Source organism: Notechis scutatus, chromosome 4 (genome assembly GCF_049901735.1).
Source record: "Notechis scutatus isolate UNSWTSFEM ecotype Mainland chromosome 4, rNotScu1.2, whole genome shotgun sequence".
Lineage (NCBI taxonomy): Eukaryota > Metazoa > Chordata > Lepidosauria > Squamata > Elapidae > Notechis > Notechis scutatus.
In genome coordinates this window covers 102,419,596-102,438,669 of record NC_142012.1, presented here as the reverse complement: position 1 = coordinate 102,438,669, position 19,074 = coordinate 102,419,596, and the positions used below count along the sequence as shown (strand labels likewise).

The window sequence follows — 19,074 nt, the reverse complement described above, 5'->3', positions numbered from 1 at the left end:
TCCAAACTTGGGTTCATGGCTTATTGTACTTAAATATATAATATTTTAAAGCCAGGAACAAATCTTGGTTTTAAGCTAATTTATTGCCCCTATTCGTATGTGTACTATAAACTAAAATCTCATCAATTCAGTTTCTGATAAATTCAGTCTCTGTAGATTCTATCTGTTCGTTTTTAAGCTACTGTGACCCAAGTTATTGTCAATGCTTTGTTTGTTTATCTGTAATGATACATAATGTTGTCTTTATTGAAGGAATAGCTGGAAAGCAGTTTTATTTTAGAGGGCTGGAAGGAAAGGATTGACAAACAGGGCCAAGGTTGTTTTAAAACTTAAGTGATTGTTATTCAAGATCCTCCAGCTGCAACCAGTCAAACGAAAATGTGAACAAAGATTCTTCATTACAGGTGCGCAGCCATTCACAGATGAGGAAGTGGGGACAACAAACTGGTATTACTCAAATATATATTTTATATTTTCTTGTATTGGTATTTGATTTTAAGTGTTTCTAACGATTTGTAAAAATCACCCAGAATCACTGTTAATTATTAATTTATTAAATGTAAATTTAATAAATTATCACTTATTATTTGCCTCTGGATGTGTATTCAGAGTAATGTATTCCTGACAAATGGATAATGTATATAAACTTTAGGAATGTGATAACAGTGTCCTACTCCAAGTTTAACAGTTCTGCTTTCATGAAAATTCTGAGGAAGGAGAATACCACCTGTTCTTTGGCATATAAACTCAATATCATCCTAGATTAAGAATATGGTTTTGGAGGTGACTTTATGGCTCTATTTTCATCCAATAGGTACACAGTCAGCTGGGTTGTGATTGGCATGCAGATTACATGATACTTTACCTATTTTGTGCAATATTTATAAATATATGAATAATTGAGTTCTTTATTACTTTTCTCCAATTGAGTGCTCTTGAGAGGTGTGATAATACCAATCCACATGGTCATTATTAACAATATAGGGGGAAAAAACCCTTTCATAATATGAAATCCTTATTCATCTAGTTGAACTGAGTAATAGAAAATTGTAGATGGGCAAAAGCCACTATTAAACATAAAATATTAAAGCAATAGCCAATTACCTCAATTTTCTCTGGCAGAGGGCTGTAGGAGGCTGTCCAGTCAAAAGTGGGGCCTGGGAGGGCCACGCACGCCCTCCTGAGCTCCGTTTTTTTTGATAATTTTCTTGGCAAAGAATAAGATTGAATTGTGTAGCTAGAATTTGATTTAATTTTCCATGTTGGGTTTTTTTTTCCCCTCAATAATATGGAAACTAAGTTTGAGACCTTTTTCACAGGTCAATCTGAGGCAATGCTGGCCAATAGTTGACATTTATAGGCTGGGTGCTGAAACATACAGTATCTCTTTGATCATCAAGTGTCGTATTCAGTGCAGCAAAGCATGTTAGGAGTTAGGGTAGCAAAACAAGCTCCACTGGGCCTTCAGAGTTCCCATGCACGATTAGATTGAACAGGGAAAACAATAAGGTTGAAAAGAAGGGCATCCTGGCATGGGAATGAATCATCACCTTTTGCTTCCCCAGATTATTTGCTCTTTATTGTCTTGACTGTGATTTATTTATAGTACTGTTCTTGTGCTTGATCTTTGCAGAGTATCAAAGGCCAAGTCCCAGTCCCGAACAGATTACAGTTGAAAATGTACAATATAAAGGGAGTTGGGGAGAGAAAAGGATTTTTGTATGGTACTTTATGAACAATATGTATAGTGGTGACTTAAGAATGAACTTATGTTCTCTCTCTTGTCCTTTTCTCACTCTCATTTTTTTATTCATGGGTTGTATCAGACAAATTTATTTATTATTTTAAGGGTCATGGCACCACAATATTTGAGAACTTGTGTCTTAGGTAACAACAAATAGCTGGGAAGTAAACTAGAGACAGGCTCTATCAAAAGTTCAAGTGCTCTTCTGCTGAGTCAAAAGAAGAACAAGATCACACTACAAATTGGTCTGGCTCCAAGTTCCTAGTTATGGGATTGAGCAAGGTTTACAAGCAGCTAGTCATAGGAATCCACAGAATGAAGGGTTGTTGAAGGTCCTACCAATGAGAAAATGCCACTGGCCAAAAAACTTTTGTTGAGACATCTTAATAAATGTCTCAAAAAAAATCAAAGGTTTTCAAACCTCCCAAAAGCTTACAATGAAATTAGCTAGGTCTCCATCTGTCCCATTACACTTTCCTTAGACAGATTGGTACCATTCTTTAACTGGTATTTTCCTCCAGAGATACCTGATTACTGTACTTACCCAATGGGCTTCAAGGTACAGCTTCTCTATACAATACAGCAATGCAACAGAATACATGACTTATTTGACTTTTGAGTGTTAACACCCTGCTCATTTCAAGGTCTGATTTGCTTCTCTTATATTTACTGTATTGTATTGTCAGATAGTTATCACAGATATATCTCACTGTTTTCATCAACCGTTTACTGATGGAAGTTTATTACCTGAATGAGATCTAACCCTGTAATTGACTCTATCTTCAGCAGAGTTGGACCTCCAAGGCCCTTTCCAACCTTATGATTCTATGAGGTATTTTATCTTGGCCCACAAATACAAACTTAGTGTATGAGATATATAGCCCGATTCAAAAGAAGACTATTCAGGGGTTGTGGTTGTGGTTGTGGTTGTTTCCATCATGTATATACACCCATTACATTATGTAATTTGTGCAATGAAATTATGATATACATGTTGGCACCATCATGACTTACTATGGATTCCTATGGCACTGCACTCATATGATGTTAATTGGTCCCTATCCTGAAATATTTCATTATTTCAGAGCACCCTTCAAGATTTTTATACGCTAACAACATCTCTCAAAGTACCTGGTGTCACACAAGTGCTTTCCCATGTGCATCATAAGGAGCATTAACGGTGTTGTAAATTGACACATAGTCTATGTCTGGCTCCTGTTAGAGAGCTTTCACATAGGGTGCTGGCATCATCAGCCCACCACTCCTTGAGATCATACCTTCCTACAGGACTATAGTCAATAAAAGATGTGGCTTGGTGTAACAATGTTCTCTATTTTTCTGTCCTACTTCCAGGAACTCTACTGCTAAACACTGGAGTAAGTCCTTATGTAGATTGGTTACTTATCTGTAATTATGATTCTTCTAGTAATTATATGTGAATTTAGGTGTCTTGAATCTATGGACTGTCTCAGCATTCAGAACTCAGTATATTATGTCAGTTCAACTTTCTAAAATTTGAAACATACCTGATAGTTTAGCATACAGCAAAGAATCTGTATGTGTGAAATTACACCTGTTGAAGAAGTAGTAATAATTCAGATTTATGTTAAAATACTTCATATTAAGAAACTGTTTTTAATTTCATTCACGGAGCTAATAATTTAATAATGTGTATCAGATTTGGCTTTGGTTTTTATTTATTAGCACTGATTAGTCTTCAATCATGGTGAAACTGTATTATGAGTAATTCAAGTAGTACTGTTAATGGTTTTGGTGCTATGTTAAATACTTTGATACCCACTACATGAGATAGGTCATTTTGCCTATTGATTTTGAGAGTTTAAATTTGCTGAATTCTATAACAGCAATAAAGGTTTTTCCTCTTTTCAAATGCATCTTAGATTGACTAGTATGCATGAAATATTGGATGTGTTTCTGAGTAAATGGAATAATAACACAAAGTGCAAGCTAAATGTTCAGAAAAGATTAAAAAGAAAATATTAATGCACTTTTAATGATGATGCAAATTTACTTCATGATCTAATGAACATGAGATATTATTGATTTGTATTTATGCAATGCATAATATAGTTTCATTTTTCATAATTAAAAGTCTGATTGGAAGCACTTTGCTAAATTAATTTTTATTAGTGGGATGTTTATCCAAGTGATCGTTTATAAAATACAACCTTGTTTCAAAATGTACTTTTAACTGCAAGCATATTGCTTGTCATTTTCACTAAAATATAAGCAGAGATAAATCAGCACTTGTACAGCAGTTTTTTTCTAGGCTTTTGAAAATTAAAATTATGCTCAGTAGCTAAAATGTTTCGGTTTTATTTTCAGTATATTGATAGTATTGATCTTTGATACACTAGGTTAACTGAATCTTTTACAGTTTAATGCTAATGATATATACCTTTGTTACTGCTTATAGTATTGGATTGTTGATCTGATTGTTGATCTGACCTTTACTTTCTATGCTTTGTTGTGTTCATGTTACCAATGTTTTATCATCTACATTAATTTGCCCTATCAGAGTCTCTATAGTCTTAATATCAATAATAAATCTATAATTAGATTTTTAAAGTTTTTAGGTAATCCTTATTACCTAACCCATAATCTCTTATTTTATACTTTAAATTCTAATTACTGTAATTTAATCATAAGTCTGCTTATGATGCTAGTGAAGTTGTTATGACATAAAATCTATGAAAGTGGTTCTGCAGCCTAGATTATTTGATATGGTATTTTAATATATTTTATTTATTTACTTTATGCTTCTGTTTCATATTTATATTGTTTTGCCATATCTTATTCTTTTTAGTTTTAATATAAATAGTAGATAGAATTCTAAAAGCTATCCCTTACACAGTTTTCTGTTAGCAATCTCTATAATTTTTGTTATTAATATATTATTCTATATCTTAATTTCTAAGTCCTGGAATTTCTTACATTGGTCTGCAACTCAAACAAAGATGATTGACAGCTGGTGGGAAGATATGTTTCTAAATCCTTACATATGTAAATATATTGCCTACATTTAGTAAATTAGTACTTAGGCAGTAGGATGTTATTTTGGCGGAGGTTTAACGTAATTACTCACATACAAATTTTTTCTGCAATGGGAAAATAGTAACCAAAATTTTCTGATCATTCTTTATCTCCTCACTATACAAAATAAGCAGCAAATAAGCAGCAAAATATTTTAAAATATTGTGTTGCTGTAGAAGTTCTGGTTCAGCATAATGAGTACTGTAGGGAGACCTTCAGTGTAGATCATCCATCAGTTTCAAACTTGCAAAGTAATTGTGACACAAATGGTGATGCATCAATATTCACAGCTGCCTCAACAACAGACAACTGGGCTAGAGACAGAAAGAGCCCAATGTTCAATAATATGAGTGGGAGAGGAAGGACAGAACTCAAATGCAGCCAGCATTTCCAGAACTGTGTAATAAATGACCATCAATTTAATCAGAAAGCTGAACTACAAGTAAATTTGTCTCCAAGGACCATCAGTCATTGAGGCTACATGAACCTGTATAGCTTATTTACTTCATCTTGATGACTATGCAATTACTATAAAAGTAATGATCTATATACATCAACTGTCTGCATGCTGTTGGGTACTAGTCCTTACAAACATCAAAATGCATAAATAGCCAGTGAATTCTAGTAGTCCAGTTTGACATTTGCCAACTTAGTTGTTTTGGATTATACAGACACATGAAGAGAATCAAAGAAGCCTATTATATAGTGCAGTAGTTAGTTTAGGAAATTAAGAATTTAAGTCCTCTACTCAAGAATGTAAGTAGCTACTCAAACCGTAAGGTTACTGGTTAACCTCAAATCAGGCACTATTTTTCAGGGTAATGTATCTCATAGCATAGCTGAGAAATGAATTGAGCAACAATTCCATAAGTTATTCATAGTTCTTAGGAAGAAAGAAGGTTTCAAGATGTCATACCAAAAACATTTCCATAGTAGTTTATTACATTAATGTTAAAATTATTAAAAATCAGTTTAATAGTATGATTCCATCTTGGTGCTGACACAATAATCACAGCAATTTAACTCATTAATTTCTTAGATCAATTTTCAAATCATATCATAAGTCTATGTTGTGAGAGTGTTTTTGAAACACAGGTAGACCTTGACTTAACAACCATTCATTTAGTGGACATTTGAAATTACAACAACACTGACAAAGTTACTTATGGTTGTTTTCACACTTAAAATATTTACAGTGCCCCCAGGATGACAAGATCAAAATTAGGATGCTTGACAATTAGTTCTTATTTATGACCGTTGCATGTGATCACCTTGTACAATCTTCTGATTAGCAAAGTCATTTGGGGAAGTCCAGAGTCAATTAACAACTGTGTTACTAACTTAATAACTGCAGTGATTCACTTAACAACTGACTTAGAGAGAGCATTTTGATAATTTGCAAAACTTTTAGGGCTTAAGTCCTTGAAATAATTCCATTTTGGGTACAAATCTTTGTGCTCTCTTAAAAGACTGTCTTGTTATACTCCTGTTTATCTTTCCTATGGTGATCTAAAAACTTTAACAAGTTTATTAATTCTGAAGAATTTATTGTAGTCAAACACAAGATATAATTAAGTTGCTATTGTCAAAGCATTTTGCCTCACTGCCAGAATGAATTGTCGTCTACTTTGGCAGACACAGAAACATTCATTTTATTTCCTAATTAGAAGAATTGCAACCCAAAGCTATGACAGAGTTCAGCTCCTCCATGTACAGCATGCCAGGTTCCATAGTGCAAGCTTTATAAAATTCTCCTTAATTCAGGACAGAATATCATTAACTTTGTAAGAGGATGAATACAATGGACAAGCAATTTAATTAACTTCTAACATTGAACATTGGATCGGAGACAAAATGAAATAATGCACATATTTCTCATGCAGGCAGTCAACCTTGAAACAAGCTTGATTGTACTGGGTCAGGCAAGGGAATAGCTCTGTCCAATTATTTTGTGTTTAGTCTTAGAATATGAAATTTGAAATTTGTTACTTTGTAAATCAATCACCCCTTATTCCAAGGCAGTTTACCAAATATCTAGAAATACAGAACAACATCCAATGACTCTGACATGCTAAATACCCATCTTTGCCACATGCTATCCTTCGGATTGACAGCTGATCAGAATGATACTAAACTAAATGGGCAATAATGCTTTCCAACAGATTGAATTTTCTCTCACTGAGTCTATTAGAGAAGAAGAGATCTATGAAATATTAAATTGATCCAAAGCTGAGCTGCAGTTTAATTAGTGTTTAAAGACAAGGAAGCAAAGGAGGTGTGGTTTAGCTTCAGGCACAGTTTTAATGGAAGAATATTAAAGGTTATGGTATTTCATACCTGTTAAAAGTAAATGGCAGAACAGACTTTCACCTCTTCACCCCAGGTATTTTTTTTTTAAAAAGTATGACATTAAATTATGTATTAGGAATAAATAAACAATTGTTTTTAAATTCAAAAATTAACCAGAAGCCATCCATTTTGTTATGTTTGTTATGACATCTATTTTTATTATATCTTGGACCAAAGCCAAAGGATCAGTTTAAAAAAAAAACTTTTGAGATATCTATCTTAATTGTTTTCATTTTTATGAAATATAATTAGAAAGTGAAGCAACATTTCAATTTCTTTAATGGGGAAGAGTTATAGAACTGCTTAAGCTTTTTAAAAACTTGCTTAAAAATCTAGATTTTTTTTTTATCCTCAGCAGAATCATTTATAGAATATATCTCCAAGCTATTAACATCTTGGCTACTTCAATTAAAAGTCAATTTAATTTTTTAAAAACTGGCAAAATATGTTACGTGTGGACAAAATAAACAGCAAGATTTTAATTCTATGGAAACTTATTTATTTAAGAGAAAGCCTCATTGAACTTATTCAGACTTGCTTCTGCGTAAAATGTATAAGATTATGCTGTACGTGGCATAAATGTCAACCCACAACTACCTGACAGTATGTCAGGCTCTTACATTTCTTTTAAAGGTAATCAGGCTTTCAATTGTATTTTGCAAAGAGAGGTGTTGAATGAGATAACTCTTCTCTATAAACTCTATCATTTCAATTAGTGAAAAATCCTGTTGTGTGTATACTGTGGGAAGAGAATCAAAGTGCATGGCTAACTTATGATTTGATTTGTATTTCTACATTATCAGTTAAAATCATTGACACCATATTTTGATATTAAATGTGCTCAGAAGAATAAACAAGAATGCACTATGATATTGATAATAACTTTTTCGATTACTTGCTCAGATGTAAAAGAACACATATGCAATTGTGTAAAAATGCAGTCGACAAGGATGGCACAAATCATCAGACATAAATAATTCTGTTTCCCAATTTTAAAGTACACATTTCTAAAAAATACATTTTGTGGAATAGAAGGAGACCAGTGAGAAACCAGCTAACTGATTGCCTTGTTGCAGTTGCCAGGCTCAGGAGCTTAAGTCATGATTTGTGTGGAGAGTGGAATTTATATTGATCTCTTAGAATTTGCAGTTTCTGGAAGGCATAGATACTTAGAAAACAGCAACTTCAGAAAACTTGTAATGAATTCTGTATTTCCAAAAGACAGCAGTAAAGTTAAATGGACTTTGGTCTCCTATCCTGGTCCTCATTGTTGCCTTAATATCTGTATGACAGATTTAGCTTTTACATTGCTTAGAACTTGTATGTTGACAATAATTTAGTTCAATGCCAGGCCTTGGGATCACATTGATGATTTTACGACTATAAGCCACCCAGAGTTACCCTGAGGTAAGATAGGTGGCCAATAAATTTTACAAATAATAAATAAATAAAATATGTTATTAAAGAGTTAATAATACAACTAATTATATTCTTTTTTTTAACTTCCCAGAAGTCTGCATATTAGATAGACAAGGCCTGAGGTGAAAACAAAAAGCAATAGCTTTTTAATACTATGTACTTTGTCTGATAAGGCTAATGCAAAGCATGATAAATTGATGGACAACTAATTTGTCTGCAGATAAAAGTGATAGATTATTTTTTAATGAGTTGATTTGTATACCCAGCTTTTCCATTTAGAATAGACATTTACTACTATTCAGAGAACCAAAGACACTTTAATTAATAACATAAGATTATTAAAAACCATAATTGCTTTTTTGACTTTATTTTGAATCTTTTATCTGATCTTGATCTCTAGTACTTGGACTTACTTCAATATCATATTTATCAGTTGATAGGAGATGGTCTTATAGTCTATATTTCAAAAATAACTACCATTTCTGTAAGACCATTTGACCAGAACTGGTTGAATTGAAATATGTCTTCATATAGCTCTAGATATAAGCGAAAACTAAATTTGTTTTATTTACATCTGCATTAGGCCATTAAGAATACAAAAGATTCAGTCTACGTTTTTTTAAATAGGTTATGTCCAATAACAATAAATTATATTTCAGTACAAAAGAGCACAATGAACTATTTTTAAAAATTAAACAACAAAAGAGTGCTTACAACAAAGAGTGCTTTTATATAAAAATGTCATGCTGTCTAGAGTGATAGCAACTCCTTATTTGCTACTGCTCTTTGAACTGAAATATGGCAGCTAATTCACTATATTTTTCTAATAGAAAAATAAGTGCTCTCGACAGTCAGGTTTATAAATATTTAAAAAAGAAATCTTTTTAATTGTTTTTGGCCATACAGGCAGATAATCAATAATATCAGACGTGACAAACATACTGGTGACATGCACTATAGTCAAAAGGACTAGCAAGAGATAAGGACTTGCTGTCAGCAGAGAGTTATTCTAATTAATATTCAGTTGCTGTCATTTGCAGTGATAAATGTATTGCTTGAGTTATATTGATGCAGTGGATTTATCATTGAAAAAGTTAGGTTGAACTTTGACTTTAAATATTCATTAGAGCTAATTATGGATTTTATGACTTCATGAATTGCATTTTCCAAGTTGTCATTGGCCATTTATTTTACATATATTTAAAGCATTTTTCATAATTACATTATTAGCTCTAATACATTCAGTGATTAAAGGGGTGAATGTTTATTCTGTGTGATAATTATTTAAACATTTTATTTTAAATACTTCCTTGTAGTAGTTAAGTTTGCACAAGTAAAATGCCATACTTAACAGTATCTAATTAACAATTAGATATACATTACAGTTTATATATATATATTTTTAAGAGAGTAATTTCTTATTTAGTCAATATAAAAATTATTAATCGGGATTTGTATATATTTTTTCATTTCTCATATTTCATTGAATAAGACTATTGATTGAAAGTGGATTTTGAGTTGAATAGAACAATAAATTGAATGATAGTAGTATATCTGACAAAAGTGCTTTGCATTTACAAAGCATTTTATTGCTTCTCATGGTTTGTCAATTGATGTACAATATGTGTACATCACAACATAGGCATTTTATTTGACATATCTATTTGGCATAGAAATATCCCACTTGTTCATGAGATGTATATATTAATTTTATTGTGAGTATGTAGACAAGAGAGCCAGTTTGACATAGTAATTAAAATACCAAGCTAAAAACCAGGAGACCATAGTTATAATCCAGCCTTAGGCATTAAATCAGCTAGGTTATCTTGGATGGAATAGGGAAAAGCCAAGGACATCAACAATGATCTCTGAGGGAAGGAAAGGCAGTGCAAAAATAAGATGAGTGAGCCAGTGGGATATGTCACCTTGAGATCTGACTTCATCTGAGTTGCAACAAGTAGGAGACACCATCTTCACAAGTTTTGTAAGCTTGTTCATCGATTAACAAATAATGCTATAGCTATAGGCTGTAAATTAGAGAAAGTATTGTTTGCCTGGACTCATAGCTGTGAGCAGATCTTGTTCTATAGACTTTGAACTGTTGCAATCTGCAGTATCCACTCCAAGCATGGTAAGGCAGGATCTGTTTGCATTGTAAGAAGCTAGGAATATTGAAATCAAAAATGAGAGGCCAGGAAAACAAAAATAGATGGGAACTTCTGGGGGTGGTTGTTCTTAAAGTTTGAAACTGTGCTTGATTAGAGGAATTTGTATCCTTTTTTTTTCTTAAGGAAACTTGCTGACCTTCATTGTTCAGCCCTCCTTAGCTAAGGGGTATTTCAGGGATTGGCAATCTCCCAAATTCAGGATCAAATAATTTGTTCTCTGAATTGGCAGTTCTAAGTGCTGGATTTAAGTCATTCTTAGGTGGCTGGCAGTTGCTGACTCTGAAACCCCAGGTTTGAGAGTCTGCCTAGTTCTCCTCTTTAGCCTCAAAATTAGAGAGTCCATATTTGAAGGAACTATTCCTTGCTACTGAGTCAGCCACAGTAACATAGGCCAGTACATCAGCCGTAGTTGCAGCTGAGTGGTAGGAGGGAAATAAATGATTTGAAAAGATCAGACAGCCACTGAGCCAGTGAGATATGCCATTCTGGGATATCAATGAGGCTGCAGAGAAAGAAGGAAAAGCCCTTGAAACATTGAAGGAATTGTTATGGTGTGCTCTAGTGGAATCTCTTGAGAAGAAAAAGTAAGGAAGGATTTCTTGCACATTAGTTGTGCCTGACTAATCGTGTAAAATAAATCCAAATTTATTTGGATTTTGTGATGTTGCTTCATCTAAAACTTGGAACAACCAAAACATTCTAGATATTGTTTCTGATGAATGATAATCAACTCAGAATGGTTTACGAAAACATCTAGAATATAATGTATTCTTTCTTAAATGCTTTGTGTTCTTCTGTATATTTGTCCCTGTAATCAATCCTCATGTAATGCATGTACAGTATAGTTGCCTGCTTCATTTTAATGGAAGTAACTACCCATTCACAGATAACTTTAAATTCTAAAATCCTCCAGGGCTCAATTAACCTAATCTCAGGAGAGCAATGTTTCATGTAAAATCCCTAATTTGAAAATGAATTCCCTGGGCATCAGCAGCCTGTGAAAACAACTGACAACCACAACTCTTTCTACCTTATATCATAATTCCTTGCAATGAGGGTGCATTTTGACTGAAAGGATCTTGATTTTTATTTCTATTATGATGTAATTAATCACCATGATTTTGTGTTTTGGATTGTGAGGAATTCTGAATGGTAAAAATTAAAAGGAAGAAAATAGATACCCTCAAATAAGTTTTGGAGATGGTTTCCCCAAGTATCAGCGATCATTAGAAGAATCACTCCTGATCAAGAATAAGCTGACAATTTCTGTGAGATAATATCAGCAAGCAGAATCTTGTATACTTAAGTATGTGATATAAAGAGATGATTATATTTGACTAGACCAAGGATGTCCACGTCATCATGGCGGCGTCACGTGATGTATTGTGACTATTTCCCATTCACTAAACTGGGAGTGGGCGTGACACATCTGGCATGCAGACCGGGAGTTTGACAGCCCTGGACTAGACCAAGGAAATACAAGAAGCAGAAGACAGTGGTGGTTGTATTAGTTCAAAGAAGCTAGGAAGTAGAATGTTCTTGAAAGGCCACTTAATACCAAAAATCAAAAATGTATGCATTTATCTTAAAGGTCACCTGGAATCAAATTTGACTCAATACCATAAGCAATTATATTGGGATAGCTGTTACAGTGTGGCAACAGAAGCATGACAATTGGGGATATTAACACCACTCTTAGTGTAATTCTTCAAAAAAAATTCAGACAGTTTTCTTATTAAAAGATTATCTAATTTAAAAAGAAGAGACTGGTAATCTGGCACCTTTAATACTCAATACTTACACTTTACAATTTATTTGCCACTTTACAATCTTTTGTGTTCACCTGAGATATTTTTATATAAACAGGCGTTTAAATCTATATTAATTGTTCAGTCTATCTAACAGTTGTTTTTCCTGGTTAAAAAATAAGAACTGTTCACAAACAGAGGGAAATAGTTTATCTACCTCGGTTTATTTTTATTTTTTTTTAACTCAGTATTTTGTTAAGTAGAAGCAGATTAGGCTTTCCCATGCATTGGGAAAAGCAACTTGCTTCAGGAGGCATTAAATGAGAAGAAAATATGTTTTATGTATGTATGTATGTATGTATGTATGTATGTATGTATGTGCTGGGATGAGGGAGCTGCTTTTTGGGTTGCGCCTTAGGCAATAAAGTGATTTTAGTGCATAATGCAGTTTAAAAAACAGACCTTATGTATTAATGATCCTGCTCTGTGTATTTTTAAAACGGCTGATTTCAGTTTCAAGAAAAATTCTTGGGTGATTTTGCACACAAAGAAAGGCGACTTTTGTGCTTTTCAGTAGATTAAAAATGTCTTCAATTGACAAAGTAGTGCTAGAAACTGAACATTGAACCTATTTATGATTTATAAATTACTCGAAGGTGAGGGGTGGGAATGTAAAAACTGTATCTGTAAATATGTTAGGCACACATCTCAAGTTTTTCACGGTATAGGTGGTAACAGAAAAACAGGATTATACTTTTAATTAAAGGAATGGTTTATTTTCTGACTCTTCAACTAAAAAACAACTCAATAATGAAAAGACAGGGGCACCCTTCTGGCAAAGCTAAGTTGTGGCTGACTGATTGCTGCATTATGTATGAGAAATTGCATATCTCAGGATGGAACATTTGCTGATTCGTCAAAAACACAAACATGAGCACCTGCTCGTCTTCTTGACATATCAGTTCATCCAACAGAAAACACTGTCACACATTTTTAATTAATGAGTACACTTTCTTATGAATCAGGCAGCTTTCTTTGGTTACTATTATTGTTTTATTGTGTTATATTGTTATTAAGCATTTATTCACTCAGGAGAAAAGTACAAGCAATTAGCAGTCATTCCTAAAAACAGAACTCCAAGAACAGCTATTTTTTGGAAGGAAAGATAAGTGAGTTTTTTTAAAGAAATAAATAAGGTAAAAATAAGGAAATCTAATATAATTTTTATTTGCAATTAATAAAAAATGAGAGCTAACATCTGGTAATATCTCAAAGATACATGCATCATTTTAAGAATCATAATAATTCTGTAAATAGGAATATCCTGGAAGGACATATTCTTGTAGACATAAATCTATTTAACCCTATCTCACATTTACATTAAAAAATCGTGTATTCATGCTTTTGTATTCTGCAACTATACAAGTTTGCTAAGGCTCAGCATTTAAGGTGCCCCAAACCTTAAGGAGATACATGTTTATATTAAGAAATAGATTTTGAAATATAATATGTACTAGATACTAATTGCTATAAAATTTGATCTATTCTTGAAACATACCACACTCATACACAATTTTATTAGGAACTTTGACTACAATAGTAAAACCTAACAAAACTAAAAGAAAGAAAAAAGAATGAAAAGAAAGAATAAGAACTGCAAGAAAAATAAAATAAAAAGGAGAATATAATAAAAGAAATATATATGGAAAAGTCTCTTCAAATTTCAAATTTATTACATGTACAAGTAGATCTTGACTTATGAACAACCAGTTGAAGTTAAGGCACACCTATTCCAAATTTTTCTGGACCCTTAACCCAGTTATAACTTTCTTAGATCAAAATCATATTTAGCTTTTTGTTTATTTCAAATTCTTTAAGGTTATACAGTAATTAATTTTTTTTTCTTCAGAGTTGGAGATAAAACTCACCTGATAAAGGCTTTTCAGACTTGTTAAAATGGTTAATAAGCCATTTCTAAAAGTGATTAGAAAGTGAGATTTTTGAACTCAGCGTCCCTTAAAAGTCTCCTCTGCGCTTGCTAATGCCATCAACTCCTTGTGCTAAAATTAAAAGAAAATGAATGTCCTTGATCCTTGCAAGGAGAAATTATCCAGAGCACATATGGATAGTCTCCTGTTCTCTCCTTATCTGGAGAGGTTCGAAATAATTGGTATACTCACCAGATGCCTGGTCTTTGCCACAGTCATCAGCTCTGCTTTCTCACAACAACCCAACTTCAGTTTACCATACCATCCTTTGAAAGCCCCTTCAATTCACTATACTTCAAGAATGTATACTTTATTCTAATCCGTTATTGGTGTATGGATTTTATTTATTTGTGTGCTTTGCTGATTTTATTTTTGTTTTTCACAGGCACTGGGCAGCTTTTACTTTCTACATGAATCCTTGAAAAATATTTACCAATTTGACTTTAAAGGTAAGGAACACAAACAGTGCTTCAATACTATACATATTCAATAGAGAAGTGATTTCCATTGACTTGAGGGATGCTCTCGACTAAAAATATTTGGAGGGTTATATTATTCATTTTTCACGTTAGAAGAAACACTCTCCTTAGAGTTTTAAGAGCTTTTATACATTGAAAACAGCAAATGTGAGTTTGTGTGATGAAATGTGCCCCTGCAGGAACTAAGGGACAGAGTTTTGGCAACACTGAGTTGGATTAAGAGTCTGTGTAGAGCTGAGCTGGAAGGGGGAGGTAGGGAAGAGGTTCAGGGTAACCATATCCTAGAATCTCTCAGGATTTATCTCATAAGCTCGAAAGTTATAGCTTTACCTGACCAAGATTCTGTCCACTAAGGATAAGCAAATCAAGGATTGGACTCAGTTGGGTTTTAATGTGTCATCTCTGGGCTTTGGCACAACAGTCTGCCACTTGTTTACTTTCGCCAATCAGTGTTCTGCTCAGGATATTTGGAGTGTTCAGATCATTTCATAGGCCAATATAATACAGCATTGAAAATGTTGGATTTATGTTAGTTATCAGCCATGGAAGTTTATTGGATGATTTATGTTCTTTTAGGGGCTGTATTGCCCTTAGACACATTTCTTTTTATGACTGCTGCTTAATGTTCACTGACTTACCTTAGTCACCAGAAAAAGGATTAGAAGTGGCAGTGACAATATTATTAAAGGACAATTAACTGTACATTTGATCTAGAGCCCTAGTGGCTCCCTGCTCAGAATGCAGTCTTGCAGGCTAACTCTGGCCACAGTCTGAAGTTCAATCCTGACGGGCTGAAGGTTGGCTCAGTCTTCCATCCTTCTGAGGTCGGTAAAATGAGGTCCCAGATTGTTGGTGGCAATATGATGACTCTGTAATCCGTTTATAGAGGACTGTAAAGCACTTAACCAAAGAAGATCATGCTTGGAAGAGCTATTACTCACTTGTCATGCAGAAATTTGTGCATTTCATCTTTGACATCTGCATCAAATAGATCCGGGAGTAGGCAATAGAAGCTTTTCCTGGTATCATTTAGACATTAAAGCTTACAAGCTGTAAGTGTGTTGCCAATGTGTTTCAAGGCTGAATGACATCTCCCTGGTACTTGCTCCTATCCAATTCTGACTGTGACAACACCCCAGCTCTTGAAATCAAAGAGATAAATGTTAACAAAACTTGCATTTCATTTTTCTTTACTTGTACACTGAATAATAACATCTTTGGTATATTAGTATAACAGCTTAAATAATGCTTTTTCCAATATTTGGAACAACCTTGATTGTTTAAAAACTATTTGGGATTTGATAAATGACTGCTCTAATTTCAGTATAAAAATATCTTAAATTTCTTTTAGCTTGTTGTGACAAGTCACATTCATTCTATACCTTTGTACCACATTACCTCATTAAAACTGTAGCTGGCTGAGGAACTCTGGGAGTTGAAGTCCACAAGTCTTAAAGTTGCCAAGGTTGGACACCCCTGCATTAGAGTGTGATGGCCAAAATTTTATACACTGGTAGCTAAACTTGGAGAGTACAAAGGACAGCACCTGGAGAAGCAGTGTCACTAAGTTAATTCTTTCAAAAATATAATACACAAGTTTTCAAGGACAGTGAGCATCTTGTGAAGTCTGACAGTTTGAAATATGGAGTTACTGTAGAATGTGAGAGTTTATACATGCACACTTCCATATTAAAGAAGAAATTTAAATCCTCATTTATATCCACTAATTCTATGGACATTCCTGCATGATGGGGTTAAATGAAAACAGCAGATAGATTAATGAGAATATTAGTCTAGCAAAAAGGAACAGAATATTATCCATTGAGGAATTAGTGCATCTTCTTTGTAGCATTGTAGAAATATGTTATTAATATAACAACATTTATCACTATATCAACATGAAATGCAAAAAAAGAATTATTTCATTTTGATTACTTTTTAAGAACACGTTTCAACTGAATTTTTATGGAGGCATCTTAATTTGTTTCCTTGGATGTTTATTACTTACCTGTTTCTTAAATTACTATATTTGTTTTCCTCATACTGGGCATATTAAAACTAATATTCTAAATTATCTTATTTCTTCTCAGCTAAGAAATACAAAAAAGTTACGGGGAAAGAGATCTATTCAGATACATTAGAAAGTACACCTATGCTGGAAAAAGAAAAGTTCCCACAGGATTATTTCCCTGAGGTAAATATAGACAAAATAGTAATATTTGAAAGTGAAGCGTGTGGATGTGATTGCTTTATTCATTTAATTGGAATCATTTTTGAATCCTGATCTAAAGTAAACTATAATCCTATCAATTATTTTCCTTTTCTTTTGTTTACTAAAAGCCTTTTGAGCCTCTTTGGGAAGAATTTCTTATTTTATATATTTTATCTATTATATATCTTATATCTTTCTATTAGAAATCACCCATCTTTCTCACAGAGCAACTCTGGGTGTTATCACTGAGTCAAAATGCAAAGGTACTGGAGTTGTTTTGAAAACTTGGCCAGGTCATATTGAGTATGAATTCCAAATAACCTATTTTCAAAATGTCTAGAATCTTTGAAGGTCAAACCATCATTTTAAACGGAATTTTAAACTTTAAAACTATTTCAAAATAAGCAATTATGTCATATGCTCAGACCTTTTGGCTAACACATTCTGAACCCAGGATCTGTCACTTCAAAATATATTACAATAACCTAATCTAGCTATAATAATATGTGTCACTGAATTACAATTCAGCCAAGCCAGCCAAATATGGTTAATCAATTGGGAAGGATATTTGGCATGATGGTGACTGATCTGGCTTTTCAATCCAGGTGCAATGTTTGTTTGTTTTTTCATTATCAAACACTTTATTTAGATTAATGCAAATACAAATATATACATAAGAAATCAATAAACATATTTGTGGCTAATCAATACAGCTTTCAATAGGACTAAATTTCATTGTGTATAAGACTGTTACACTAAAACATTTATATGCCTGAAAGCAAAATGATTTTCAACTTTGCATTACTACACTGTTGGCACCGTGTTTTAATGTACCATTTATGTTCTTTTAGGGGGTGCATTGCCCTTAGTTTAAAACAGATTTCTTTTTATTAATGCTGCTTAAGAGTGATCTAAAATTAATTACAATGATTGAGCCATAATGCAATTCAAAATAATTACAGCCCACTGCATGTAAAAGTAACAAAACTTTCTCTGCTGATTTATTGCTTTTCTTGGCTGTGCATGAGTCTCAAATGATGCCTCTGGGAGTAACACTCCAGATAATGTTAGGTCATTTTTAAGAAAGCAGATTTGTGTAGTCTATCAGGATTGAGTAATTTTCCTCCCTTCCATAGTGAGAAATTGGTTGTTATCATAGATCACGGATACTGCTCAAAGCTCTTGTGAAAGATGAATTAATTTCACTAATGCTTTAATGCAAACCTTTCATGGTAAAGGCTGTATGGTGATAACCTTACTGCAGTCTCTTCTTTCTCAATGATGATTTATGTTGTCTTTTAGTAGATGAAACTGCCTATATTCACAATCTGTCTCCTGACTAAAGGAATCTTATTAACAGGAAAACTGGAGAGTGACTTAATATTGTATAAGGTGAAAGATGCTGAACTCATTTCTTATGGCAGAAAAGAAGCCATATTCTAAAATCTAGATAGCACATTATTGATGGTAACAGATAATCTTGCAGTATTTTGATATTTAATGCTTACTTGCATTAATGCTTACTTACTCTGATTTCCTGAGGAAAGTCACTATTTGGAAGTGTCTAGTGATAATAATGTGTGAGGACTGTTTTGATGTGTTTGCTAGAGGTATTTTTTGAGTAAGGAAGGAATTATCTAATTTCAAGTATTAATTTAAATTGGGACTCTCTTGTTAGCTTTCATTCTATGCCTGAATCAAAAGCTTCTTTTCCTATTAGACTCTGTTGCCTGCCTTTCTGTCTCCCAAAGAGTTTATTGTCCTTGAAAATAAAATAGTAAATGAGTACCATATTCAGAAAGGGAAAACATAGTACAGAGATCAACAGTGAGCACCTGGAGTGGTCATATAATTTCTCATATCAAAGACTCATATAAATGTTTATTTGACTTCCATCCCCACCCTTCAAAAGC

The 19,074-nt window shown here is 33.2% G+C and overlaps 1 protein-coding gene across 8 annotated transcripts in view; it reads left to right on the top strand.

The window, feature by feature from the left end:
- Nucleotides 1-19,074, top strand: part of INPP5A (inositol polyphosphate-5-phosphatase A) — a 255,053-nt gene that overhangs the window by 114,153 nt on the left and 121,826 nt on the right. For 5 of the 8 annotated variants that reach the window (XM_087964256.1, XM_087964259.1, XM_087964253.1 and 2 more), the window contains 3 exons: nt 14,856-14,919; nt 17,040-17,143; nt 17,365-17,424. In XM_087964256.1, coding sequence (XP_087820382.1) covers nt 14,856-14,919; nt 17,040-17,143; nt 17,365-17,424 — 228 coding nt within the window. The remainder of the gene's footprint in view (nt 1-14,855; nt 14,920-17,039; nt 17,144-17,364; nt 17,425-19,074) is intronic. The other 3 variants (XM_026670710.2, XM_087964254.1, XM_087964258.1) reach the window with 1 other exon arrangement.